Genomic DNA, 27,390 nt, shown 5'->3' on the forward strand with positions numbered 1-27,390 from the left:
AAACTGCGCTCACAGCTGACACACAGACATCTACATGACATTATGAAAAATCACAAAGCCCAGAAACTGCTCCCTGATGTTGACAGGCTGGTTAAAGCCAAGAGATGTCAGGTGTCTGGAAGCAGCAAGTGAAAAATGAGTGATACTGTTCGATGCACTGCAACATGTAAGCAAAATGCATTATGAAATATTGAGTGTCATAATATTGTGATTCATTCATTTTCTGACTGTTCTATTATTGTAAAATTAGGTGCAGTTGTGTAGCCTACATTTACAATTAGTTTCATTAGGTCGACATTTGTATCTGCTAATGTTCGATTTTAAATGGTTTATTAATGGAAAGGGTGTTGCTCCTGAAACCATCTTAGCCAAAATAGCATCGTTTTTTCTCTCTCTCATCACAACTTTCTTGTAACCTACGACTGTAAGTTAATACCAATCATAAAAGTAATGCTTTCTAGGCAATCTTCTTCATAAGAAATGAAATTCGTAAAGCGAAATACTTTGTAATTTTTGCAGAGATTGAGACACACGAGAGCAGGTTGCAAAAACGAAGGCAACGAAAGCTGTGGGAGCAGCGTGCATGCGTTCACGCCTGCACAACGGATCCGGCCTGCATGAAGTCGCATTTTGCCCATTCCGGCCCATGACCTAAAATGAGTTTGACACCCCTGCCATAGAATGTCATTGAGAGCAATATCATGATGATTGATACGCACGGTCAACATAAGATAGTGCATGATCCTAACTTCAGGTGACGTCTGTGTGAAGCTTGCACATTTTGATTCTATGTGCTTCATCCAGGTACTCGGGTTTACTCTCATATCCCACTGATATGCAGGTTGGTTGGTTAAATGTCCAGTGTAAATTATCCATGGTGTGGGTGATATAGGAATATGGTGGGAGTTGATGGGAATGCAAGCCGAATGAAACAGAATGAGCATATGCTCATGGTGCTTGATGGTTGATGAAGACCTATTGGGTCTAAAGTCCTACTTCCTTGATTCCAAGATTCTTAAACGCAGCTGAAAACAAAATGGCAATCTCTCTAATCATTGAATCCTTTCACAATTGCACTCATCTGGTCTTTGACTCATCCTATGTTTACCTTATGTGTATTCCTGATGTTGCTCTCCATTACATTCTAAGGCGTCCCAGTCCACATCCTGAATGTTGCCATGAATAACTGAATACCACATTGAATAAATACAAGCCAATCACTTTCCTGTTCCCTCCGTCTCCAACTGAACCTGTGGCAGTCACTCAATAAGGGCCTGGAGCAATCACTCAACAATGGACCTACATCTTCATACTCAAATCAAGAGATACTACAATACAGGGAAGAGAGGGTCAAAATGCTTTCAATTTCACATACAGTAGTTTATCAAATTAGTATTAACCACTTCAAAGCATAGTATGGAAAATCCAAGCTAACCATCCCAGCACTGAGTTGAAATTAGTATAAAATGACAAGGTTTGTCTACTTACAATTTGGCTGTGATCAGAAGAATAATTGCAAGAACTGAACTTTTTTTCAGCTTTGTGATCTGTCCCACCATTGTAAGTCCAAGATAAAAGAGAGCTGAACCGCTGAAAGAACTCGCCAGTCCATTCAGAAATTCTTCTATAATCGTTGGAATCTTTTGATGAAAGATAAAATTCCCACAAATTCCGATAATGACCATGAAAACAATTGGGTTTTTAAAAACCTGGAACAGTACCACTGCAACAGACTTCAGTTTGCTTTGTTGAATGTTCAGATCTTGCTTCCATTTCTGGATTTCGCAAAAGATGAAACCAATTGGGTTTAACAATAGCAGCGATATAGGAGCCAGCAGGTAAATATACTGAAGATATTCTGGGCATGTATCCCTGTATAGAGCCTCGACTGAAATACACAAAGCCATCAAGTTACCACAAAAGGATGCTGATTAAATTACAAGATTTGTCTTAAGTATACACATTTCACATTGAATATCAAACTTTACAATGTCATAAATGAAAAATAAAATGATGGAAATAGTCAGCAGTCAAGCAGCATCTTAGGAGAGAAAGAAAGAAAATGAACTTTTCAGGACGATTACCTTTCATCCATTTCTTCTTTATCCACCCTGTGGAATATTTCTAGCATTTTCTTGATTTTATTTTTGATTTCTAGCATTTGAAGAGTTCTGCTTAACAAAAATTATGATCAGTTTGTGGGGATTTATTGGAATAACAACAGTAAGTCCCAAGCCCTTGCTCCAAGTTCGCTTTTACAATACCCAAAAAGTAATAGATCCCAGTGCAGGTGACTGGTAGAAAATGGAAGTTGATAAGAATACATGGAGAATTTATGTAATGTGTGTAAAATGTAGTAAATACCAATTTTCCTGCCTTAAATGCAGCAAAACCTTCCCTTCAACCAAGCCAGTGACTCAAGCATTGAGGAGGCGCTGTGAACTGTTTGCGTGCTACTGTATGTTTTCATTTTTTTTTCTATTGGAACCTAATCAAATGTACAGCACTTTGGTCAACGTGGGTTGTTTTTAAATGTGCTATACAAATAAAATTGACTTGACTTGACTTGACACTATTTCTCACTTCAATTATGTGCCAATATTTGGACGCAGAACTGTTTGGTTTACCTATTGTTACATCTGGATGGAATCTATACAGAACAAATTCAATGTAATCAATTCTTCTGGAACATTTCATCAGATAGTAATGATTTGGGATTTATGCACCCAACCCCAACTACCTCTTTGCTGCCAAGGTCAAAAGGTAGGTTTGATAGTTAAATTTCAACACCTATCTTAAATTTGTTCTTCGTAAAGTTTTCTCACTCAACCAACATGATTTAAAATTATTTTATCTTTCTCTCGCAGGGAGATAAATTACTAGCTGCAAGCCCCACATTGCATCAATGACCACTGTTACTTACTCCACAGCAGATGCTAGAAAATTAAAACAGAAAATGTGGAAGTGTTCAAAAAAATTCAGGGAATTGGGGCATCATTCATGGAAAGGGGAAAGTAGATCTTTCTACTCAATGTTTAATTGCAGGAAAGGTTAAAGGTTTGAACTAGAACTTTCCTAAAGTCTGGCATTTCGGGGAGGAAGGTATTTCATTAGCCAACATTTCTTGAAGGCAAATGGTAGCTGTTCCAGCAATGCAACACCAGGAAACCCACACAATGAATGCAAACTTTTGTCGGGTTGGTTTGGATTGCAAACTGTCAACGAATACACCAGTTTCAATCTTACATTTTCCTGATTCAGTACAATGATCTCTAGAGAACATGGACGGGTGACAATTCAGGTCGGGACCCATTAGAAAACAATGATGTCCATTGCTTTTTGCATATATTGAAGGGTCCCAACCCAAAATATCACTTATCCATATTCTCCAGAGATGCTGCCTGACAAGCTGAGTACTCATTTGGCAAAGGAGCATCTGGAGTTCTTTGTTTCTGTAAGCAAGGAAAATGTTGGATTATTTCTCTGGTGGATGGCAAGTAGATTTATTTGGCTCAGAAAGATGCGACTGACTTAGCTCAATGTTCTATGCCAGTAAATCTAGCTCAGGATAATCAGCATTGCAGGGGGTTGAAATCTTTCCATTTGCCTATAGACGTTGCATATTCTAATTCCTGAAAATAAGTCATTACATTTGAATTATCACCCATTGCTTTCTACAAAAATTACCTATTTTTGAACTGGAGAAACTTGTGCAGTCACGTGCAAAGATAGGATTCCATGAAGCTTAACTAACAGCAACATGTTCCGGTTTCTACTGGCTTAACTTTAACTTTTAAAAAAAATGGATAATCTGCCTTTGTACCAAACAAAAGAATTTTGTTTAAAATAAATTCTTCAGTGGAGTTATGCATGGGAAAGGTTCACCACAACTTACATATTTGCCACACAAAATCCAAGTCATGTAAAAGGGACCAATAGGAATGCTTTGTGAAGAGGTATGGATTTGATGACCTAAATGGCCTCCTTTGTGGACAAAATGTGCAATGCACTGTTCAGAATCCCAATGACCTTACTTCAATTTCTGTCCCCTTATATTTTCAAACTTGGAAGTTCATCCCAACTGCTACAGTTCAATAATGCTGCTTCAGATCACTGCTTGCGGTTTGATTGATTGATACTTTACTGTCACATGTACTTCGTACAGTAAAATTCCTTTTTCTGCATGCAATATACAAGTATGCAAAGAATCGCCACATATAGGGTGCCGACAAAGTTACAAAAGTATTCAATAGTCCCAATGGTCCCTCTTCCTTCTCACCTTTCCCCCCTCCAAGTCCTTCTTTGTCCTTGGCGGTTCCCCACGCCAGGTCTCTCTTTGTTCTCTCACCCCCCCCCCTCCCCCACGCTTGGTCCCTCTTTGCGGGAACTGCATTGCATAATTAAAATTGTTTGTCCTATTTCTGCAAAGATCTGGATTTAAAAAATCTATATTTCACAGCTTTGGGGTTGCCATGGTCAACAAAACTATATTTCACAAGTCTGGAGGGATTCATGACACCTCAATGCATTTCTTTGCAGAAGTATAATTTAATGCACTTTATTTCTATAGCCACTGAATGAATTAGCTTAACATGAGAAATAAGAAGCAGAGGAGCATAGGCAACTTGACCCCCCTCAGATCTGCGTCAATAAAATCATGGCCAACCTTTTATACCAGGACATTTTCCCTCACAACACATCCCGCTCTTTCATTAGTATGCAGATCATCTATCTTTTTTTTAAAAATTAACTCATTGACTGAGCATCCAATATTCAAAATTTGGGAATTCCCAACAGTTAATAACTTTTGGAAAAGATCAGATTTCTTCTCATCTCACATTCTCAATGGCCCAATCCCTTTGGGACTAGTCTTTGATTCTCAACTTCATTGCCCAGAGAAACGTCTTCTCTGCACCTGACCTATCAACACAATGAGAGTCTTTTTAATTTAATTAAATGCAACAGGTAGTTTGGCATCCCAGCTTGAGATTAAAATATCACGGCACCAGTAACAATTTGCAAACTCTAACATTAAACCAGCCAAATATTACAACAATTGTAAAATTACCCCATATTATCAAGAACAGAACCTCAAATGATGCAAAGAGGCACCTTGGGATGCTAAAATATCACATTACAGTTGCATATTTAGTCAACACATTCATTTTAGAAGGGATTCAAAACTGTCAAGGAAGTCCTAGTGGTACTATTCATATCATGTTAAAGGTATTCTTTGCATCATTTTCATGACCTGAAATGGCTTTAAATTTGGAATGTATTTTTTTCAAACCTATTAATCAAATGTGGCACGGTGGAAGCTATTGGCAGAAAAAACCCAAAAAGGGTTTGTGATTCATATTTCCTTTCCTATAAAGCCCAATGGTTAAAGAATCAACATACCTACATACCCAACAATCCTCTGCCCATCTCAACTTAAACCAGCTCTCCAAAACACATAAATACAATTTTAAAATTTGACAATTATTTCCAACCAAAGTGAGAGAGTTAAATAGAATTTCATATAATGCACTTACCTATAGGATATCCCAAAGCAAAGTCATTACTCTGCGTAGCAAAGATTGGGAAGAGTCCAGCTTTGCCAAATCTGCTTTCTGGACTTGCTATCAACAGAGTCAAAATGCAGACAGTTATGAAAACTGCAACCTTGGCCACAAGAATACTGCAAACAAAAATCCAGTTGATGTGAGCAAAGTCTAAAACCACCATATTCTGAAAAAGGAGGCCCGGAAGTGCAAACATGGACACAAAGTTTCCTAAACCCTTGGCCTCCGTAGAATTGATGATGTTCACTCGTCCAGCAACATACCCACAAAGTATAATGCCAAAACACTCTAAAAGAGCAGGGAAAAGCCTGCTTATAGACATTGTAGGAACAACACCCCCAGAGGAATTGGTGGCTATATCCAAACTTTCCATGCTTCTTTCCTTGAAATTGTGGCTCGAGACAATGATGAGATCGTTCATGTATCCAATCAAGATGCTCAATGGAAGCTGAAAGAAAACAAAACAATGATAATTTGAACATCTGTATTCAGCATGTTGTGAGACTAAGTCCATCCCCTTCCTTTATCCTGACATAAAATTAAATGGTTACTAATTCCTCATTCAAGGGGCCTTGCTTATCTGAGCATGCTGGTTTATCTGCAAGCATATTGGGTTTTAATTCTGATAGCACACCGCTTTTGTAAGCAGTTTACTGAGTTCCCAGGTTATAATACGGAGAATCATTATCACTTTGATAATAACAACTGGAAACTAGTGGTAACAGAAGAGACGCTCCCTGACTTACTCAGGTGTTACGTCCCGTGGACCCTTGTCAAAATCAGATGTTACACAGGTCGGGAATGCAAGTGCTGCTGGACACGAGTAAATTTACTATTTGTACTGCGTATGTACTACACAGTACAGCAGACACTGCAGAAAGAATGAAAAAATATCTAATCCAAGGTTGTGGAAATTCCTGAAAATTATAAATTTTCAACGTGGAAGTAGGATCAGGCTGTGACAATTAATGGGCACATTATTTTATTTGAAAAAACAATTTATTCTTGTTTAAATACTAAATTTAAACTTTAGGTGCAGTTTCTGGGCCTTTCTAGTCCACGTTCTACACAAAAGCTACACGTGTGAACCTGTGGATAAATAAATTTGGTTAATGCTGTTGAGCCTGCAAAACCCTGATATGCAAACCTAACTAGAAGATTAATTTGCTGATAAAAAAGTGGCATAACAAAGAACTAATGTTGATGGGTGATCAAAGTTCGGCATGAAGTGGGCTGAAGGGCCTGTTTCCAAGCTGTATCTCTAAACTAAACATTGCAGATCCTGATAATGCTTTTTTATTTAATATCCACTTTAGAAGTTGGCAATGAAAATATGTTGTTTTTCCTTTTGCAATGGTGCTGATCCTGAAATATCATGGCTCAACTGCAATGGATGAAATTGTTTGACCCTTCAACCCCGCAGTGCAGAAGGTCACCAGAAACCTCACTCCTGGGCGCTCTGGCCTTCTTTTCAAGTGGTCCGAGAGATTCTGAACTCCCTCTCTTAACTTTTGCAAACTACTATAAATAATAGAAAGTACAGTAGTACTTTTCTGCAATTATTGTCAACACCTCAATTACAATTTGTGGAAGTTCCTCGTGCAAGTCAGTTAAAATCTTACTTCTATATCATCTGGCAATAAGCCATCGTAAATAGCACCTCACATACAGAACTCCTCTTGAAATAGTATAAGAAAATAACTGCAGATGCTGGTACAAATCGATTTATTCACAAAATGCTGGAGTAACTCAGCAGGTCAGGCAGCATCTCGGGAGAGAAGGAATGGGTGACGTTTCGGGTCGAGACCCTTCTTCAGACTGATGTCGGGGGTGGGACAAAGGAAGGATATAGGTGGAGACAGGAAGATAGAGGGAGATCTGGGAAGGAGGAGGGGAAGGGAGGGACAGAGGAGCTATCTGAAGTTGGAGAAGTCGACGTTCATACCACTGGGCCGCAAACTGCCCAGGCGAAATATGAGGTGCTGCTCCTCCAATTTCCGGCGGGCCTCACTATGGCACTGGAGGAGGCCCATGACAGAGAGGTCAGACTGGGAATGGGAGGGGGAGTTAAAGTGCTGGGCCACCGGGAGATCAGTTGCGTTAATGCAGACCGAGCGCAGGTGTTCAGCGAAGCGATCGCCGAGCCTGCGCTTGGTTTCGCCGATATAGATAAGTTGACATCTAGAGCAGCGGATGCAATAGATGAGGTTGGAGGAGGTGCAGGTGAACCTCTGTCTCACCTGGAAAGAATGTTTGGGTCCTTTGATGGAGTTGAGGGGGGAGGTAAAGGGACAGGTGTTGCATCTCGTGCGGTTGCAAGGGAAAGTGCCCGGGGTTAGGGTGGTTTGGGTAGGAAGGGACGAGTGGACCAGGGAGTTGCGGAGGGAACGGTCTCTGCGGAACGCAGAGAGGGGAGGGGATGGGAAGATATGGCCAGTGGTGGGGTCCTGTTGTAGGTGACGGAAATGTTGGTGGATAATATGTTGGATCCGCTGGCTGGTGGGGTGGAAGGTGAGAACGAGGGGGATCCTGTCCTTGTTGCGAGTGTGGGGATGGGGAGCAAGAGCGGAGCTGCGGGATGTAGAAGAGACCTGCCCAGTCAACATTTCCCCAGAAGAAAGTTGTCAAATGAATAATTCACATCAAAAGGAAAATCTAATTGGTCAGCATACTTGGAGAACGAGTTTTACTTCTTCCACTGGAGCTCTATGGAATCTTAACCTGACTACATAATAGCATCATTTTAATGAAACGTCTCATATTTAGTGTTAAAGTAAATAGTAAGTCTTAGAAATCTGCCTGGAACTCTATCCGACTCAAGGGTGGTGGAAGTATCAAAAATAGAGAACCTAAACCTCAAACCTGAACCTAGACATCATATGCACTGGTGTGATCAAGATCATGTTTGAGTTGGACACGGGGGTCAAGGTAAACCGCAGGAAGAGCGAGGCCATGCTCTTTGGCAACTGGCCCGACCGATCTTCCATCCCCTTCACCATCAAGCCTGACTTCTTGAAGGTGCTGGGGATCTGGTTCGGGAAGGCTGAGGCGTGTGACAAGAATTGGCTGGAGCGGATAGCCAAGGTGGGGAAGAAGCTGGAGCTGTGGAAGCAGCGCTCTCTCTCCTTCACAGGGAAAAACCTGGTCATCAGGTGTGAGGTGCTCTCGGGGCTGCTGTACTTGGCGCAAGTGTGGCCCGTCCCTCCCTCCTACGCCAGGGGTATCACCCGGGCCGTCTTACGCTTCATCTGGGGGTCGGCGATGGACCGGGTGCGACGAGCCACAATGCACAAGTCGGCAGAAAACAGGGGTAAAAGCGTGCCCAACGTCGCCCTCATCCTGATGGCCACCTTCGTGTGTGGCTGCATCAGGCGGAGCGTAGAGCCAAGGCACGTGGGCACCAAGTGCCACTACCTGCTGACGTTCTACCTGTCCCCGGTGTTGCGAAGGATGGGCCTGGCGCAGATGCCACGTAATGTGCCAGTCAGCTGGACATCGCCGCACCATCTGTCGTTCGTGGAAAGGTTCTTCCGGACCAACACCTTTGACCATAAGTCCATCGGGCAGTGGTCAGCACGGAACGTCCTGCAGGCACTGCAGGGGAATGACTCCATGGATCCTGTGGCGTGGTTCCCAGAGCAGACTGCCCAGCTTGTCTGGCAAAATGCCTCATCGCCAGAACTCACTTACAAGCACCAAGACCTGGCTTGGCTGGCGGTGAGGGGAGCCCTCCCAATCAGATCCTTCCTGCACCGCCGGAACCTCACTACCGGCGCATGCTGCCTTCGGGACGGCTGCTACGGAGAGGAGACGGTGGCCCACCTCTTCACAGAGTGTGGATTTGCAAAGAGAGTCTGGAGAGGTCTGCAGGGGTCCCTGTCACGATTCATTCCGAGCAGCTCCGTCTCAGAGGACTCTGTGATCTACGGACTGTTCCCAGGGACGCATTCGGAGACTGACATCGAGTGCTGCTGGAATGTCATCAACTCGGTGAAAGACGCTCTTTGGTCTGCCCGAGCTTTGTTAGCATCCCAGCGGAGCGAGATGTTCGTCAAGGAATGTTGCCGACCGGCCCACTGCAGACTGCAGGAGTACGTGCTGAGGGACGCACTGAAGCTTGGTGCAGCCAACGCCAAGGCCCTGTGGGGGAGGACCACAGTCTAGGGTCCTTCTGCTGCTGGACATGGGGGGGCAGGGTGTGGTGGAGAGAGACGCCCCTCCAAATAACGGATACTGGGTTAATGTCTGTAAATGTAAGTAAATGTCTGTAAATTTAGAAGTGAATGCCTGTATCGAATGTGTAACCTCCGGAAATGTCGGATGGGTTTGTTAAAAAAGATGATGTTTTGTAAGCAGATATTTATTACGTGAATAAAGTATTTTTTGATATAAAAAAAATTAATTAAAAAAATTCAATTAACCATTAAAGCTAAAAATATGCAGAGGTATAGTCAACTATGCATGCGTTACTGTTTTCTTTCAAGCAGTTCCATCTCTACTACAAATTATGGAAGTGCTGTGACTTCAATAACTTGTACTAAAGGATGGAATTGCATGTAAGAAATAGGACGTAGGTTTGTATTATCATACGGAGACAAGCTTAAATACTGTTTCCTTTAAATAATTCACTGAATCAACTTCTACATGTTAGTTGAGTCACTGGGAGATTCCAATCATCAAATCTGCCAAAAGCTAGGATTGATAAAAATTCAATGTATCCAATGCATATTTCCATTTTGAAAGGAAAATATTTCTGAATAGCAAATTCCTTTATTTACATTTCAAATCTGAAATCTACAGAGAATAAATCCTATTTACTGTAAACTAATCCCTTTGGCAAGTTAATTGAACCTCAAATACATATTAAACCATCAGGTTAACATACAGGTGTGGTGAGAGATGGAAAGGTGCAGTTGTAGAGTGAATTGAGTAATCTTGTACATTTATCTCTGAATATTAATATCTAGGTAGAGCAAGCAAATAGCATGTTGTCATTTAATGCAAAAGGATTCAAGAGTGGCATTGCATTGCTGCCACATTATATGTCCCTTGTGAGACCACCATTAATACGATGTACGTCCAGTCTCCCTACCCAGAAAATGATGTGATTACGATAGGGATTGCATCGTGAAGATTTAGCAGATTGATTCTCGGAACCCGGGGGTGGGGGATGGCAATGGTTGTATGAGGAGAGATTAAGTAGACTGGGCTTTTATCCTTCAAAGATTGGAAGAATGAAAGTCAATTTCATTTAATCCTTCTGTCTTGGACCTCCTCCATTGCCAGAATGAGGCCACGTGAAAACTGGAGGAACAGCACCTTATATTCTGCTTGGGAAGCTTACAACCCAATGGTATGGACTTTGAATTCGCTAATTTTAGGTAACTATCTAAACTACGATCAATATTTTTTGTTTTTTTCCTCCCCTACCCTTCCCTGTGCCCACGTAGATTTGCACCCTTTTAGACAATAGAAAATAGGTGCAGGAGTAGGCCATTCGCCCCTTCGCGCCAGCACCACCATTCAATGTGATCATGGCTGATCATCCTCAATCAGTACCCCGTACCTGCCTTCTCCCCATATCCCCTGACTCCGCTATCTTTAACTCTATCTAGCTCCCTCTTGAAAGCATCCAGAGAATTGGCCTCCGCTGCCTTCTGAGGCAGAGAATTTCACAGATAATCTGCCTTCCTATTCTTACCACCATTGTGGATAACTTCACATGTATCCACATTAAACTGCATCTGCCATGCATCTGCCCACTCACACAACCTGTCCAAGTCACCCTGCAACCTCATAGCATCTTCCTCACAGTTCACACTGCCACCCAGCTTTGTGTCATCTGCAAATTTGCTAATGTTACTTTTAATCCCTTCATCCAAGTCATTAATGTATATTGTAAATAGCTGTGTTCCCAGCACTGAGCCTTGTGGTACCCCACTAGTCACTGCCTGCCATTCTGAAAGGGACCCATTTATCCCCACTCTTTCCTTTCTGTCTGCCAACCAATTTTCTATCCATGTCAGTACCCTACCCCCAATACCATGTGCTCTGATTTTGCCCACTAATCTCCTATGTGGGACCTTGTCAAAGGCTTTCTGAAAGTCAAGGTACACTACATCCACCGCTCTCCCCTGTCCATTTTCCTAGTTACATCTTCAAAAAATTCCAGAAGATTAGTCAAGCATGGTTTCCCTTTCGTAAATCCATGCTGACTCGGAACGATCCTGTTACTGCTATCCGAATGCTCCGCAATTTCGTCTTTTATAATTGACTCCAGCATCTCCCCCACCACTGATGTCAGACTAACTGGTCTATAATTTCCTGTTTTCTCTCTCCCTCCTTTCTTAAAAAGTGGGATAACATTAGCTACCTTCCAATCCACAGGAACTGATCCTGAATCTACAGAACATTGGAAAATGATCACCTTTTCTCCCCTTATCTCTCTCCTTCCTCAGGCATCACAATTCTCAACTCTTTCATCCTACTCCTTTGCTTTTTCATCGCTGGCTTTTGTCCAACCATCTGTCTCTCAAAAAACTGCCTCACTTGTATCCACCTATCACTTGCCAAGTTATGCAATGTCAACACCAATGTCAAATAAGAATCTTGTGAACTTACAATCATGTACTTTATAATAAACAGATAAATGCAAACCTTTAATTCCACTCCCACTGAAATCCTATAACATTTTGAAAAACAAAAAAAATGTGAGTATTTTAAATTCATTGATGTGGACATCAATGACCAAGTGAACAAGTTATTTAATACGTTCATCTAACTACCACAGCTCTATACAGCTAAATGGCTTGTTTAGCTCCTGCAGATAGCATTTAGGATTAATCAAAATGGTAAGAAATTGGAGCAGTAAATTGGTCCTTTTATCCAGTTTTAAATATGAACTACTTGGATTATTATCAACTCCATTCAATAACTTTATGATAATTTTTAATAATACATCTTATTTTCTGGATTTTTGAGGAAAGAAAGTTCTCAAACTGGAATCGCAACTGGTATCTGAATTTAATTAAGATGGACTACTAATCCAGGCTCTGTAACTAGGTAATAATAACTATTATAGGCTAACTTCAATACCCCAATGCCATTTTAAAATCTATAAAAGATTCACCAATTCACAGTTGTTATTCCATCCTTATCGATTTACGTGGAGACCTTATTATAATCTAAACTTCCTGAATTACCATTAAAATGTACCGCATATTTATATCAATATCTAATTGGTGGTGGGGGATTCAAATAGTGTACCTTCACAATACCAAATAACTATCTACTGCCTTTTTCTGAACCCATGCAAGTGCAAGAGGTACAGATTAGTAATCCATTAAAAAGAGAAATACAGCAGCAATCAGGGAAAATTAGATGCTTGAATGACATAGAATTGTAATGCACTTGTTTTTGGAAATATAAAAATCGAGCAGGAAAAGGTCACCTGGCACTGTTCATCAAAATCAGGTTGATCTTCTTGGTCCTGTTTCCTGCACTCTGCCTCAACCCCTTGATTCCCATAATGTTAAAACAAAGTACTGATGTCAGTTTTGAATGAATTTAATGACCGAGTCTCCACAGTAAACTCGGCTAGCAAATCACAAAGTTTCACACTTGTCATAAATTCAGAGTCAAACAGCACAGAAACATGCCCTTCAGTCCAACTTGCCCATGCCAAACAAGATGTCCCATCTACACTAGTCCAACCTGCCCACATTTGGCCCACATCTCTCTGAACCTTTCCTATCCAGGTACCCGGCCAAAGGTCTTTTAATTGCTGCTTATAGTACCCTCGCAACTACCTCTTCTGGCAGCTTGAAACAACCCTAACCACTCTTTGTGTAAAACCCGTTGCCCTTCAGATTCCCATTAAATAATTTCCCTCTCACTTTAAACCTATGATTCACCTTCTGGGTAAAATACTATTCCCCTCATTATCTTGTACACTTCTATAATATTTTATGTATCTTGCTGTGTCTTATGACTGTTGGCAGACCAATTTCTCTCCTGGTATAAATAAAGTTCTATCGTGTCGTAAGATCACCCTTCATCCTCCTGCACTCTACGGAATAAAGTCCAAGCCTGCCTAACCTCACCCTGTCGCTCAGGACCTCAAGTCCTGGTTACATCTCATAAATCTTCTCTGCACTCTTTCCAGCCGAACAAAATCCTTTCGATAGCAGAGTGACCAAAATTGAACACAATACTCCAATGGTGGCCTCACCAACATGATGAAATTTCTACTCATCTCAGTCCCAGTCCTAAATGGCCTCCTCCTTATTCTGATATAGTCTCAGGAAACAATTTCCCTGCATCCATTCTGTTGGATTTCACCAAGATTCAATGAATACAGAATTAGAACTGAAGAAGGGTCTCGACCCGAAACGTCACCCATTCCTTCTCTCCAGAAATGCTGCCTATCCTGCTGAGTTACTCCAGCATTTTGTGTCTACCCACTAATTTATTCAACCTCTCATCGAAAAGTAAACCCACCATCCCCAGAACTTACAATCCCTCAGAGGGCCAAATATATCCTTTTTCAGATAAGGAGGCCAAAATTGCCCACAGTATTCCAGGTGCTGAGGACCTATAGACACAGCTGGACGATTCTTCTCATGATAAATGGGCAATATACCATTTGCCTACCTGATTGATTGTTGTACCCAAATGTTAGCTCCCAGTACTGATATAAAAGGATACTCTGATCCCTTTCAAACAGCAACATCTTCCAATCTCTCACCATTACAAAAAATACCATGTTTCTGTTTGTACAATGACCTAGCCGATTTCACATTTTTACACATTATTTTTCATCTATTATTTTTCACGGGTGTCTGGGCTTATGCGGAGAAAGCAAGAGAAAGAGGTTAGGAGAGAGAGACAGATCAGCCATGATTAAATGGTGGCGTAGTCTTGATGGGCTGAATAGCCTAATTCTGCTCCTATCACTTATGACCTTACGATCTGCCAAGTTCTTATCGACTCACTTAGGATGTCCTCTTCTCAATCCTTCTTTTTTCTCCCCTGATATCTTTTTGCATCGGGCACTCTACTCACAAAACTATCCAGCTTTCAAGCATCCGTAAACCTGAATATGCCAGGTGATTTAGACTTGGATAACCATATTCAAATATGCAAAGCCAAAATGGAGATGCAATTTGTGAATAACAAATTAAATATATGTGTGGTTATTACTGAATTCTATACAATACAAATAAATATTATAAATAGACCACATCCAAAAAGTAACCAATTTACATTAAAAAGCACGCCAAACTATTTTTTTCCAAACTACAATGACCATATTTCCATTTGGAGATCAAAGTAATGTATTTTATTTAAACTTATTGGCTGGCATACATAGAAACATGGAAAATAGGAGCAGGAGGAGGCCATTCGGCCCTTTGAGCCAGCACCGCCATTCATTGTGATCATGGCTGATCGTCCACAATCAATAACCCGTGCCTGCCTTCTCCCCATATCCCTTGATTCCACTAGCCCCAGAGCTCTATCTAACTCTCTTAAATACATCCAGTGATTTGGCCTCCACTGCCCTCTGTGGGAGAGAATTCCACAAATTCACAACTCTCTGGGTGAAAAAGTTCCTTCTCACCTCAGTTTTAAATGGCCTCCCCTTTATTCTAAGACTGTGGCCCCTGGTTCGCCCAACATTTGGAACATTTTTCCTGCATCTAGCTTGTCCAGTTCTTTTATAATTTTATATGTTTCTATAAGATCCCCTCGCATCCTTCTAAACTCCAGTGAATACAAGCCTAGTCTTTTCAATCTTTCCTCATATGACAGTCCCGCCATCCCAGGGATCAATCTCGTGAACCTACGCTGCACTGCCTTAATTACAATGATGTCCTTCCTCAAATTAGGAGACCAAAACTGTACACAATACTCCAGATGTGGTCTTACCAGGGCCCTATACAACTGCAGAAGAACCTCTTTACTCCTATACTGAAATCCTCTCGTTAAGAAGGCCAACATGCCATTAGCTTTCTTCACTGCCTGCTATACCTGCACGCCAGCTTTCAGTCACTGGTGTACAAGGACACCCAGGTCTTGCTGCACTTCCCCCTTACCTAACCTGACACCATTGAGATAAACATCTGCCTTCTTGATTTTGCCACCAAAGTGGATAACCTCACATTTATCTATATTATACTGCATCTGCCACGCATCTGCCCACTCACTCAACCTGTCCAGGTCACCCTGCAACCTCCTAACATCCTCTTCACAGTTCACACTGCCACCCAGCTTTGTGTCATCTGCAAACTTGCTAGTGTTGCTTCTAATTCCCTCATCCAAATCATTAATATATATGGTAAACAATGTCAGGCATTATGCATGCATGTCAATTTGCTATGGAATTAAGACGTTATAACATTCGTAAGTAAGAATACTCAGGAATCTAGCAATGATCACAGAGATCCAAATGCTTCACTGTAAATAACAAATATGGGGCAACATTCACCTAAGAACGTGCTTTAAGTCATGGTTAAGCAAAGGGATTGCCTGGTTCCTGGCATTCAGTTTCATTTTAGGTGGTAGAATCGCAATGGGCTACTGCAGGCTAATTAGATTTTGTTTCATTTCTCAAACAACTCTATTGTTAAATAGTTTTTTCTTCAACAATATGATAGCTTCTGAAGTAGGAGAGGCATGGGAGTGTTTTCTTGGCCATAGCCCCAATGTGGTTGGACTAGATAAAATTGTTGGTGATAGTTACGCCTTGGAACATGAAGCTATCAACCGTTTATTCTCTCTCACACACATACGCCTACCAATTTTCCTTCACAACTCTTTTTCTGTTTTTCTGAGTCAACCTAAATTTAGAAGCTTTAAAAAGTGGAATTTCTAAATAGTTTCTCATTTCTATAATAGGAGCAAATAGAAATTGAGTATTCAGTACTAAAAACTGTTCAGGAAATATTCAGCAGGTAAAGCAACAACTGTGAAGAGAGGAACTGATTTAAGAGTGCCTTAGTTTCTTCCTCCACTGATAGTCTGATCTCTGCATTTCCTGCACTTTGTTCTTGTTTCTATTTTGGAATTCCACTGTCTACAGTATTTCATGCAGAAATCTGGGCAAGATCCATATGACAGCACTTAATAAGCCACTCATCTCTTCATTAATACTGAAACTTTCATATATTCTGATTTAGTTCTCAGGTACGTTCGTACATTTCCAGTTTATCACGGTACATATTAGTTGAACGTGCTGTACTCAACATGAAACGACAATGCAAAGATTTGAGCATAGAATTTGGAAAGTCATGCTGCAGTTATACATGATGTTGGTGAGGCCACATTTAAAGCATTGTGTTCAGATTTTGTCACAACTGTTCTAGAAAATATGTTGTCAAGCTGGAAAAGGTGCAGTGAAGATTTACAAGGATGTTGTCAGGTCTCGAGGCCCAGAGCAATATGGAGAGGTTGAGCAGGTTAGACTTTACTCCTTGGTCTGCAGGAAGATGAGGGACATAGGTTTAAGGTGGAGGGGTAGATTTAATAGGAACCCGAGTTGTCACTTTTTTTTTAACACAATGTGTGGTGGTGTATGGAAGGAGCTGCCAGAGGAGGTAGTTGAGGCAGGTACTATCACAACGATGAAGAGGCATTTAGATAGGTTTATAGCGATATGGGCCAAACGTGGGCAGGTGGGACTAGTTAGATGGGTGTGTTGGTAGGCATGGGCAAGTTGGGTCAAAGGGCCAATTTCTGTACTGTATGACTCTATGCCAGGCAATACAACACAATTGTTACATCCCAATGCTGATAAGTGTGAGGTGCTGCATTTTGGTAGGACAAATCAAAATAGGACGTACAGGGTAAATGGTAGGGAATTGAGGAATGCAGTGGAACAGAGGGATCTGGGAATAACTGTGCATTGTTCCCTGAAGGTGGAATCTCATGTGGATAGGGTGGTGAAGAAGGCGTTTGGTATGCTTGCCTTTATAAATCAGAGCATCGAGTATAGAAGTTGGGATGTAATGTTAAAATTGTACAGGGCATTGGTGAGGCCGAATCTGGAGTATGGTGTGCAGTTCTGGTCGCCAAATTATAGGAAGGATGTCGACAAAATGGAGAGGGTACAGAGGAGATTTACTAGAATGTTGCCTGGGTTTCAGCACTTAAGCTACAGAGAGAGGTTGAGCAGGTTGGGTCTTTATTCTTTGGAGCGTAGAAGGTTGAGGGGGGACTTGATAGAGGTTTTTTTAATTTTGAGAGGGACGGACAGAGTTGACGTGGGTTGGCTTTTCCCTTTGAGAGTGGGGAAGATTCCAACAAGGGGACATAGCTTCAGAATTGAGGGACAAAAGTTTAGGGGTAACATGAGGGGTAACTTCTTTACTCAGAGGGTGGTGGCTGTATGGAATGGGCTTCCGGTGGAAGTGGTGGAGGCAGGCTCGATTTTATTATTTAAGAGTAAATTGGATAGGTATATGGATAAGAGGGGATTAGAGGGTTATGGTCTGAGAGCAGGTAGATGAGACTAGGTCAGAGAGAGTGGTCGGCGTGGACTGGTAGGGCCGAACGGGCCTGTTTCCGTGCTGTAGTTGTTATATGGTTATATGGTTACCAATAAAACGACAAATCATAACAGATGAAGAGATAATACTGTATCATACACACTTGCAACATTTACAGAATTATCGGAGGGCATAAATGAAATTATCCGCAGTTATGGCAGTTTAAGCTGTTGTTTCATTTGTTTTTTTGTTTATTTATTCTTTAACTTGTTAAATGTAGCCCACAGTGCACATCCTTTCCTCTGACGGCCCCCCACCCGTAAAAAAAGTTAAAACTGGGGCTTAACTTCTGTCCAAACATCAAGACTGATCTTCCATTTGTATCAGATTTATTGTTACAATGTCACCATCTGAGGAGATATCACGACTCGGGCTTTAGTTTCACTTTGTTCTCACTGTGGATGGATACAACAAACACTTACTGCAACTAGCAACATGCGACAGTCAAAGATTCTCCCCCTTCAAACGTGATGATGCTTTATCCAGCTTTCGGCTCTGAAACCGTTTTAAACACACGCCAATTAACTGTCGTTTTAAACACAAGCCAGCCAATTGCAATGGAGCGGTGCAGAAACACTGACTGGGGCGCAATATTTTTGCAAAATATGTTTACCGATCGTCAATGTCGCAAAACCAGGTTACGTCGGGGACAGGTTGTTCAATCACTGCGTTCGCCCACAGACAGTTCGGAAGCTCGCCTGCTTCCTTTTCTGCAGGGTGTTTCCATCGAGCGTTACGGTGTGTACATGTCTGGAGGACCTTGCTCCCAGTCCCCGGCCGCCCGTCCTCTGCTCTGGCCGCCCTGTAGTCCATGCGCCGTCACTGTGATTGCCAGCTGGTTGGTTGCAGCCTCCCGTGGAGCGGCGCCGTGACTCCAGCGGGCGGAGGGAGGGACGGACCGACCGGCAGCGCCCTCTCACCAAGCTGCAAGGGCATCGGAGGCGGGGCCGGCGTTTCCTTCCGCCAGGACGGACACATGGTTCCCCTGGGACTTCAAATGCAGTATCTTAGTACATGGGCGCGGCTAAAAACAAAACAGTCTGTGTGTGAACTTAAACAGCGTTAGAGCAATCGCCCTCGTTTATTTATGCGATTCTCCTGTAACAGTATCCTCTCAACTTGAGTGCAACTGGAAGATCATTCAAGAAGCTCATTGCATCCCGGAACATGATAACTTGCTGGTCTGGCACCACATCACCCATCTGAACTTTCATTTCCTCCATTACCAGTGTCTGCTCTGTGCTGCATATAACAAAAAGCACTGCAGCAACGACACGCACCCTTACAACTTAAACCCATTAACTATCAAAGTGTTGTACACGAATGGCTGAACCATAAGACTGCAAAAGTCGCAGGCGGCAACTCCCCCCCCCCCACATAATCTAGGGCAAGTCGACATTAAATACTGGTGACATCCAAAAAAGTTAACAAAGAACTCATAACAAAACGTGTTAATAAAAGTTAACCAAAGAACGACTTGTTACAACACGGTTTACCGACATGCTACCTGGATTAGAAGGTATTAACTATGAAGGAGGATCTCGACCCGAAACGTCACCCATTCCTTCTCTCCTGAGATGCTGCCTGACCTGCTGAGTTACTCCAGCTTTTTGTGAATAAATACCTTTGGATCGTAGAGGAGATTAGTTTAACTTGGCATCATGTTCAGCATGGACATTGTGGGCTGCGGCCTGTTCCAGTGCAGCACTCTTCTATGTTAATAAGGTAGTAAGGTGGATATCGTTTTCCTAGACTTAAGGATTAGGGTTGCCAGCTGTCCCATATTAGCCGGGACATCCCGTATATTGGGCTAAAACGCTCTTTTCCCGGGGGGAACTGTAGGCCCGGACGGTGTAGGCCCGGACGGTCAGGCCTGGAGGCCCGGGCGCCACCTAACAGAGGTTGTGCAGCAACCCGCCTCCCGGCCCGGGGCGGCCACCATTGGTGGAGTGGGAACATGTGGCCGCTGGCTGGGTGAGGTCATGTGGGGCATGCGGGGCAGTGACATCACCTTGTCCCTCATTTGGGAGTGAGATAGCTGGCACCCAGATTCAGGATGGACTTTCAGAAGTTCTTACAAGAGGGAATGGTCCAAAGGTATGGGTTAGTAAGTGTGTCAGGGGTTATGGGGAGAAGGCAGGAGAATGGGGTTGAGAGGGAAAGATAGCTCAGGCATGATTGAATGGCAGAGTAGACTTGATGGACTAATTCTGCTCTGATAGCTTGTGAACCTATGAAAAGATACGCCGCACAATTAGGTAAATAAGATTCAAAAATGGCATGATGATTGGAGGCAGAGGATGATGGTTGAGAATTGTTTGTGTGATTGGAAGCCTGTGACCTGAGATAGGTGCTTGGACCTTTGTTGGTTGTTATAATAGTACTCAGGACGTGCTCCTGGACTTGCCACACCCCTAGTCATGCTGATGCAGTACAGTTACATCACTGGCATCTACCTGACAATGTGGGAAATTGCCCACAAGAAGCAGAACAAATCCAACACAGACAATTATTGCTCCATTAGTCTATTCTCAATCATTCAGCAAAGTGGATGGGAGGGAAAATTAACAATCTGTTCACAGAAGCCCCGTTTGGGATCTGCAGAAGTCACTCAGCTCCTGACCTCACAGTCTTAGAAAACATGGAAAAAAAGAGACTCCAGAGGTGAAGTGAATGGAACGGCCTTGGAAAACAAGGCATTTGATCAAATAAACAATCCAAAACAATCCAAAATCCCTGGGTAAACTGGAAAAACTTGGGATTTAAGGGGGAAATCCTCTGCTGGTTGGAGTCATACCTAGGACAAAGGAAGATGGTTGTGGTGGTTGAAATCATTATCATTGGTCCAAAAATGCTCACCAAATCCACCCAAAACTTCATCCTCAACATTGATGGTCTCCCAGTATCCACCTCACCTCACATCCGGAATCTTGGAATCATCCTTGATCAAACCCTCTCCTTCGACAAACACATCAAACACATCACAAAGACAGCCTTCTTCCACCTCAAAAACATTGCCCGTCTCCGTCCATCCCTCTCCTCCACAGCTGCAGAAACCCTCATCCACGCCTTCATCACCTCCCGTCTGGACTACTGCAACAGCCTCCTCTATGGCGCACCCTCAAAAATCATCAATAAACTTCAATACATTCAAAACTCCGCTGCCCGTCTACTCACACACACCTCGATCCGTGACCATATCACCCCCGTCCTTTATAAACTCCACTGGCTCCCCATCCCCCAGAGAATCCAGTACAAAATCCTCCTCATAACCTACAAAGCCCTCCATAACCTGGCCCCATCCTACCTGACCGACCTCCTCCACAGGCACACTCCCACCTGCACCCTCCGCTCTGCCACTGCCAATCTCCTATCCCCCCACATCCTGACTAAACTCAGATCCTGGGGGGACAGGGCTTTCTCCATCGCTGCTCCCACCCTATGGAACTCACTACCCCAAACCGTTAGAGACTCCCCCACACTCACCACATTCAAAACATCGCTGAAGTCTCACCTGTTCAGTACTGCCTTCAACCACTGAAGGTCACCTCACCTTCTGTCTCCTTTCTCTGTTCATTTATTTATTTACTTATTTATCTATTTATTCATTTCCCCTATGTTCTCAAAATCTCTGTAAAGCGTCTTTGAGTATATGAAAAGCGCTATATAAATAAAATGTATTATTATTATTATTATTATAAGATCCATCATCTCAGCCACAAGACTTATCTGCAGGAGTTCCTTGGCATAGTGTCCGAGGCCCAACCATCTTCTGCTGCATTATCAACGGCCTTCATTTAATTGAAAGGTCAGAAATGGTTCCTGACGATTGCACAATGCCCGTGACTCCTCAGATATTGGAGCCCGCAAACAAACGAAGCTAGACCTGGACAATATTCAGGCCTGGGCTGATGGATGGCAAGTAAGATTTGTGCCACACAGGTGCCAGGCAATGACAATATACAACAAGAGAAAATTCAGCTTGCGCCCTCTGATGATCAATTAAATTACCATCACTGAATCCTGGGGATTACCACTGACCAGAAACTAAACCGGAATAACCATATAAACAATGTGGCTACAAGAGCAGGTGAGAGACTAGCAATCCTGCAGCAGGTAACTCACCTTTCACTCCCCAAAGCCTGTCCATGATCTGTAAGGCTCAAGTCAGGAGTGTGATGGAATAATTATCCATTTGCCTGAATGAGTGCAGATTCAACAACCCTTCATAAGCTCAGTGTCATACACGACCTAGCGCCCTGCTTGATAAGCACCCCATCCACAACCATTCACTCACTCCACTGCTGACACAAAGGAGCAGCAGTTTGTACCATTCTGCAGGGTGCAATGCAACAACTCAACAAGACTCCATAGACAGCATGTTTCAAACCCACAACCTCTATCAGCTGGTAGGAGAGGGGCAGCAAAAGCATGGGACCGCCACCACCTAGAAATCCCCTCTAAGCCACACACCATCCTTACCTGGAACTAAATTTATATTACTGTTCATTCAACTTGCTGTGTAAAAATCCTGGAACTCCCTTCCTAACCGCATGGGAGTATACTCACACCCGAAGGACAGCAACAGTTCACAAAGGCAGCTCACCATCACCTACTCAAAGATTGGGCAGCACAGTAGCGCAGCAGTAGAGTTGTTGCCTTACAGCGCCAGAGACGCAGGTTCCATCCTGACTAGGGATGCTGTCTGTATGGAGTTTGTATATTCTCCCTGTGACTATACTAGTTTTCTCCGGGTGCTCCAGTTTCCTCTCTCACTCCAAAGACGTACAGGTTTGTAGGTTAATTGGCTGTGGTAAAAATTCTAAATTGTGCCTAGTGTGTAGGATAGTGCTAGTGTACGGTGTGATCGCTGGTCGATGTGGACTCAAAGGGCTGAAGAACCTGTTTCCATGCCGTATTTCAAAGTCTAAAAACTCAGCGTGATGAAGTGTCCTGACCCAAAATGTCACCGACCAATATTCTCAGAGATGCTGCCTGACCCGCTGAGTTACTCCAGCACTTTCTGTTTCTTCCCTATTCTAACCTGCGATCTTCCAAACTCCGATCATGCCTGTTCTTTCTTTCCCCCTCAGTAAATGATAGATATTCTGTCAAATTGGGCTCTCAAATTCCTGTTCTAAATTACATTAAAAATTAGACCATGGAGCAACAGAACAGAGACGTAAACATCTTGTAGTTCTTTATCCAGTCCAGAAGCATTCATTAGTTTAGAGATACAATGTGAAAACAGGCCATTCAGCCCACTGACTCCATGCTGACCATGGATCTTCTTTTCATGCTAGTTCTATGTTATCCTACTTTCTCACCCACTCCATACACAATAGGACATTTTTTCTATTACATGCGCCAATTATAGATTTAAGATTCAATTTAATTGTCACATGTACCAATTAAGGTACAGTGAAATTTGAGTTACCATACAGCCATATACTAAGTAAAAAGCAACAAGCCACAGAGCCACATTTCTCACTGTGATGTAAGGTAATAAAGTTCAATCAACTTCCTCTTTGTTCACCCGCGGACAGGGCTGTTGAACCATCCGCAGTCACTGCTGCCGGTCCGATGTCCGAGGCCCTCGCGTCGGGATGATCGAAACTCCAATTAACCTACAAACCCACATGTCTTTGGGATGTGGGAGGAAACCAGAATACATGGAGGAAACCCACGTGGTCACATGGTTATGTGTAAAATCCAGACAGACAGCACCTGGGGTCAGTTTCAAACCTGGGTTTTCTTACGCTGTGAGGCATCAGCTCTACCAATTGTGCCACTGTGGTGCCCTATTGTCAGGGAAACCCAGGAATTTGATTTCTGGTATTTTTGTAGTCTCACTCCCTCCTGTCATTTTGTCCAACCATAAAGCTCTCCATCATAACTGCGATCCTCCAATTCTAGCGTCTTGATCATCCCTGATTTTAGTCATCACTAAGGCCATTCCTTCCTTAAATCTTTCCACTATTCCGCAGTTCTTTCTTACTTTAAGACACACCATAAAAAAAAGACTATTTTGATTAATTTAATGCCAACTATTGTAATTTGTTAAACGCAGGCGGTTGCAGGGAAGAAGGCTCCTTCAGATACGGCACCCTAAGGTATGTCCTTCTCTTGAGATGCAAAGGGTACAGTTTGGATTGTGATCAGAACACCATGCACCTGGTGAGTGTACGAATAAGGAGTCACGAGGATCTTGTGGCGCCGCATTAATTCACTACTTGATGGTTGACCCACTCAGTGGGTGGCACAACACAATGTCAGATGGCTCAGTGAAACAGAACACAAAGGACATGTCTACATATTTAACAATACCAGCTGTTGGAAAAGTGCCTGACATTGTTTTCTGTAATTATATTTTAAATTTATGGACAAAAAGAATATCCAAACTTTGCAAAACAACCTATCATTGAATGTATTATCCTATGTGCATATTTAACCTTGTATAGACCAGGAAGCATCCTCGTAAAATGCTTTTTGATTAAGGAAAAGGATCGACAGAACTGATTAGCTTCCTAACCTTCGATACTGCATATTAGATAACATAATGCCACAAACGTAAATCCCGTCATTTTTAGATACTCCACCGTAATAGTTGGAGGGGCTGAACATCTTGATCCTCAGCTTCAGTGCATGAGAACATGAACATGGATAGTTTGAGACGAGCTTCTTCACAATCTTCTTCAAAGCTAACCTGTCTTGAAGAAGGCCAGGATAATCTTTGTTTCAAATGCACTTTGGGTTGTTGAAAGCACATCATAATGATGTAAAGAGGTTGAGCCGGGACATGGACGGGTTGGAGACTCATGGATGGGTTGAAGTCATGAGGACCGGTCGGAGCCTCATGCTCTTGTCCGAGCCTCGAGGTCGGGTCGGAGCCTCGAACAGAGTCAGTCCGAGGACGGAGTCTCGGGGTCGAGATGGGCCGAGGTGGATGGACTGTGTCACCAAGAGCAACGGGGGGACCCGACGTGGGGGGACCGCTGAGAACAAAGGGAGACCTGGTGTGTGGGAGCCGCTGTGAAAGAAGGGAAACCCGGCGTGTGGGGCCCGCCAAGAACCAAGAGGGTCCCAGCATGGAGGCCGGGGGAAGTGGGCACCGGGAAATAGGGGGGACTCGGGTGGGGGTCCATTTTGTAACTTTGTTGGCGCCTTTGTGGCGACTCTTTTGTGCACGTTGTATGCAAAAACAAAGAATTTCACTGCACCTGGCTAGATACAAGTAACAATAACGTATAATCATCATCAGAATGGAGAAACGCTTCATAATGGAGAAACACAACATGTGGAAATGTTGTTTTGGAATACAGATTGCACCAAGTTTACCCCTTTGCCTGATCACCAAATGGCGAGGGGGCAGCTCTATCCTTGTAGTGTTGCTGTTGATACGTTTACAATGGGATTGGAGAGAGAATGAGAGGACATTGATCCAACAGTAATAAAGTCTGAAGAAGGGTCTCGACCCGAAACGTCACCCATTCCTTCTCTCCCGAGATGCTGCCTGACCTACTGAGTTACTCCAGAATTTTGTGAATAAATCGATTTGTACCAGCATCTGCAGTTATTTTCTTATAGTAATAAAGCTACAGTGTCCACATCATGTTTGGTGGCTTGGAGATTGTTACAAATCAACTTTAATGCCGGGTGTGTATCCTGTTAAGAACTTTGATCAACTGCTGTGTTTCAGTGTGGAATTGGCCAAAATCAATTGAAGTAAGCCATGAGAATGCAGTCCCTTTATAAGAATTTCCTGTGTTTGATTATGTCCCTGAGCTGATCATTTAAGTCACTGAATACATTCCAGTACAACGTGGAGACCTATTCAGAGAGAAAATTGTGAAAGTGGATTCTCATGGCATTCCTGCTCTCCTTTCACGGCTTTACATTCCAGGTACTATCGCAACATTTTAGAAACATTTAAACAGGTACATGTATTGGACTGGTTTAGAGGGATATGGGCCAAATGTCAGGTGGGACAAGTGTAGATGGGACATGTTGGTTAGTGTGTGCAAGTTGGGTCAAAAGGCCTGTTTCCACGCTGTACAACCCGATGACTCTCCAGAAACTATGGGTTATGGAGGTGTCATCAAATAGCTTTTGTACAGGCACCTTTTACACCAGTAAAGAACATTGAATAAAATGGCCCGTAAAATAGAGTCATGGAGCCACATAGCACAGAAATAGGCCCTCACCCCAACTTGTCCATGCCAACAAAATTGCCCACCTGAGCTCATCCCATTTGCTTGTGTACGGCCAATATCCTTCCAAACCTCTCCTATCCAAATGAGCAGCTTTGTTCTGGAAAATTTAAAACTTCTGAAATACTTTTGCAGCATGTCATCAGGCGAGATTAATAGATGGTTACAAGAAGCATTGCTAGGAGATAGACACAAGATGATGGGGTACCTCAACGGGTCTGGTAGCATCTGTGGAGAAAAAGGATGGGTGACGTTTTGGTTTGGAACCATTCTTCAGACTGGAAGTCAGGAGATGTTAGATGTTGGAAGATTCAGTTAGTAGTTTACAGAAAATTAAAAGTAATGGATAGGTTTATTGCACCTGATAAATGTTTTTAATAGACAATAGGTGCAGGAGTAGGCCATTCGGCCCTTCAGGCCAGCACCGCCATTCAATGTGATCATGGCTGATCATTCACAATCCGTAACCCGTTCCTGCTTTCTCCCCATACCCCCTGACTCTGCTATCTTTCAGAGCTCTATCTAGATCTCTCTTGAAAGCGTCCAGAGAATTGGCCTCCACTGCCTTCTGAGGCAGAGAATTCCACAGATTTACAACTCTCTGACTGAAAACGTTTTTCCTCATCTCCGTTCTAAATGGCCTACCCCTTATTCTTAAACTGTGGTCCCTGGCTCTGGACTCCCCCAACATTGGGAACATGTTTCCTGCCTCTCCCTTAATAATCTTATATGTTTCAATAAGATCCCCACTCATCCTTCTAAATTCCAGCGTATACAAGCCTAGTCCCTCCAGTCTTTCAACATTTGACAGTCCCGCCATTCCGGGAATTAACCTAGTGAACCTACGCTGCATGCCCTCAATAATAAGAATATCCTTCCTCAAATTTGGAGACCAAAACTGCACACAGTACTCCAGGTGCGGTCTCACTAGGGCCCTGTACAACTGCAGAAGGACCTCTTTGCTCCTATACTCAACGCCTCTTGTCATAAAGGCCAACATGCCATTAGCTTTCTTCACTGCCTGCTGTACCTACATGCTAACTTTAAGTGACTGATGAACAAGGAAACCCA

General features: G+C 42.9%; 1 protein-coding gene across 4 annotated transcripts in view; it reads right to left on the bottom strand.

Annotated features, from left to right (window-relative positions):
- Nucleotides 1-19,017, bottom strand: part of LOC144595974 (lysosomal cholesterol signaling protein-like) — a 66,465-nt gene extending 47,448 nt beyond the window's left edge. For 3 of the 4 annotated variants that reach the window (XM_078403974.1, XM_078403973.1, XM_078403976.1), the window contains exons 1-4: nt 18,723-19,017; nt 18,532-18,604; nt 5,535-6,012; nt 1,489-1,888 (exon numbers count right to left, since the gene is read on the bottom strand). In XM_078403974.1, coding sequence (XP_078260100.1) covers nt 1,489-1,888; nt 5,535-6,012; nt 18,532-18,546 — 893 coding nt within the window. In that variant the 5' untranslated portion in view covers nt 18,547-18,604; nt 18,723-19,017. The remainder of the gene's footprint in view (nt 1-1,488; nt 1,889-5,534; nt 6,013-18,531; nt 18,605-18,722) is intronic. The other variant, XM_078403975.1, reaches the window with a different exon arrangement.
- Nucleotides 19,018-27,390: the final 8,373 nt, after the last annotated feature.

This window comes from Rhinoraja longicauda, chromosome 8 (assembly GCF_053455715.1).
Source record: "Rhinoraja longicauda isolate Sanriku21f chromosome 8, sRhiLon1.1, whole genome shotgun sequence".
Classification (NCBI taxonomy): Eukaryota; Metazoa; Chordata; class Chondrichthyes; order Rajiformes; family Arhynchobatidae; genus Rhinoraja; species Rhinoraja longicauda.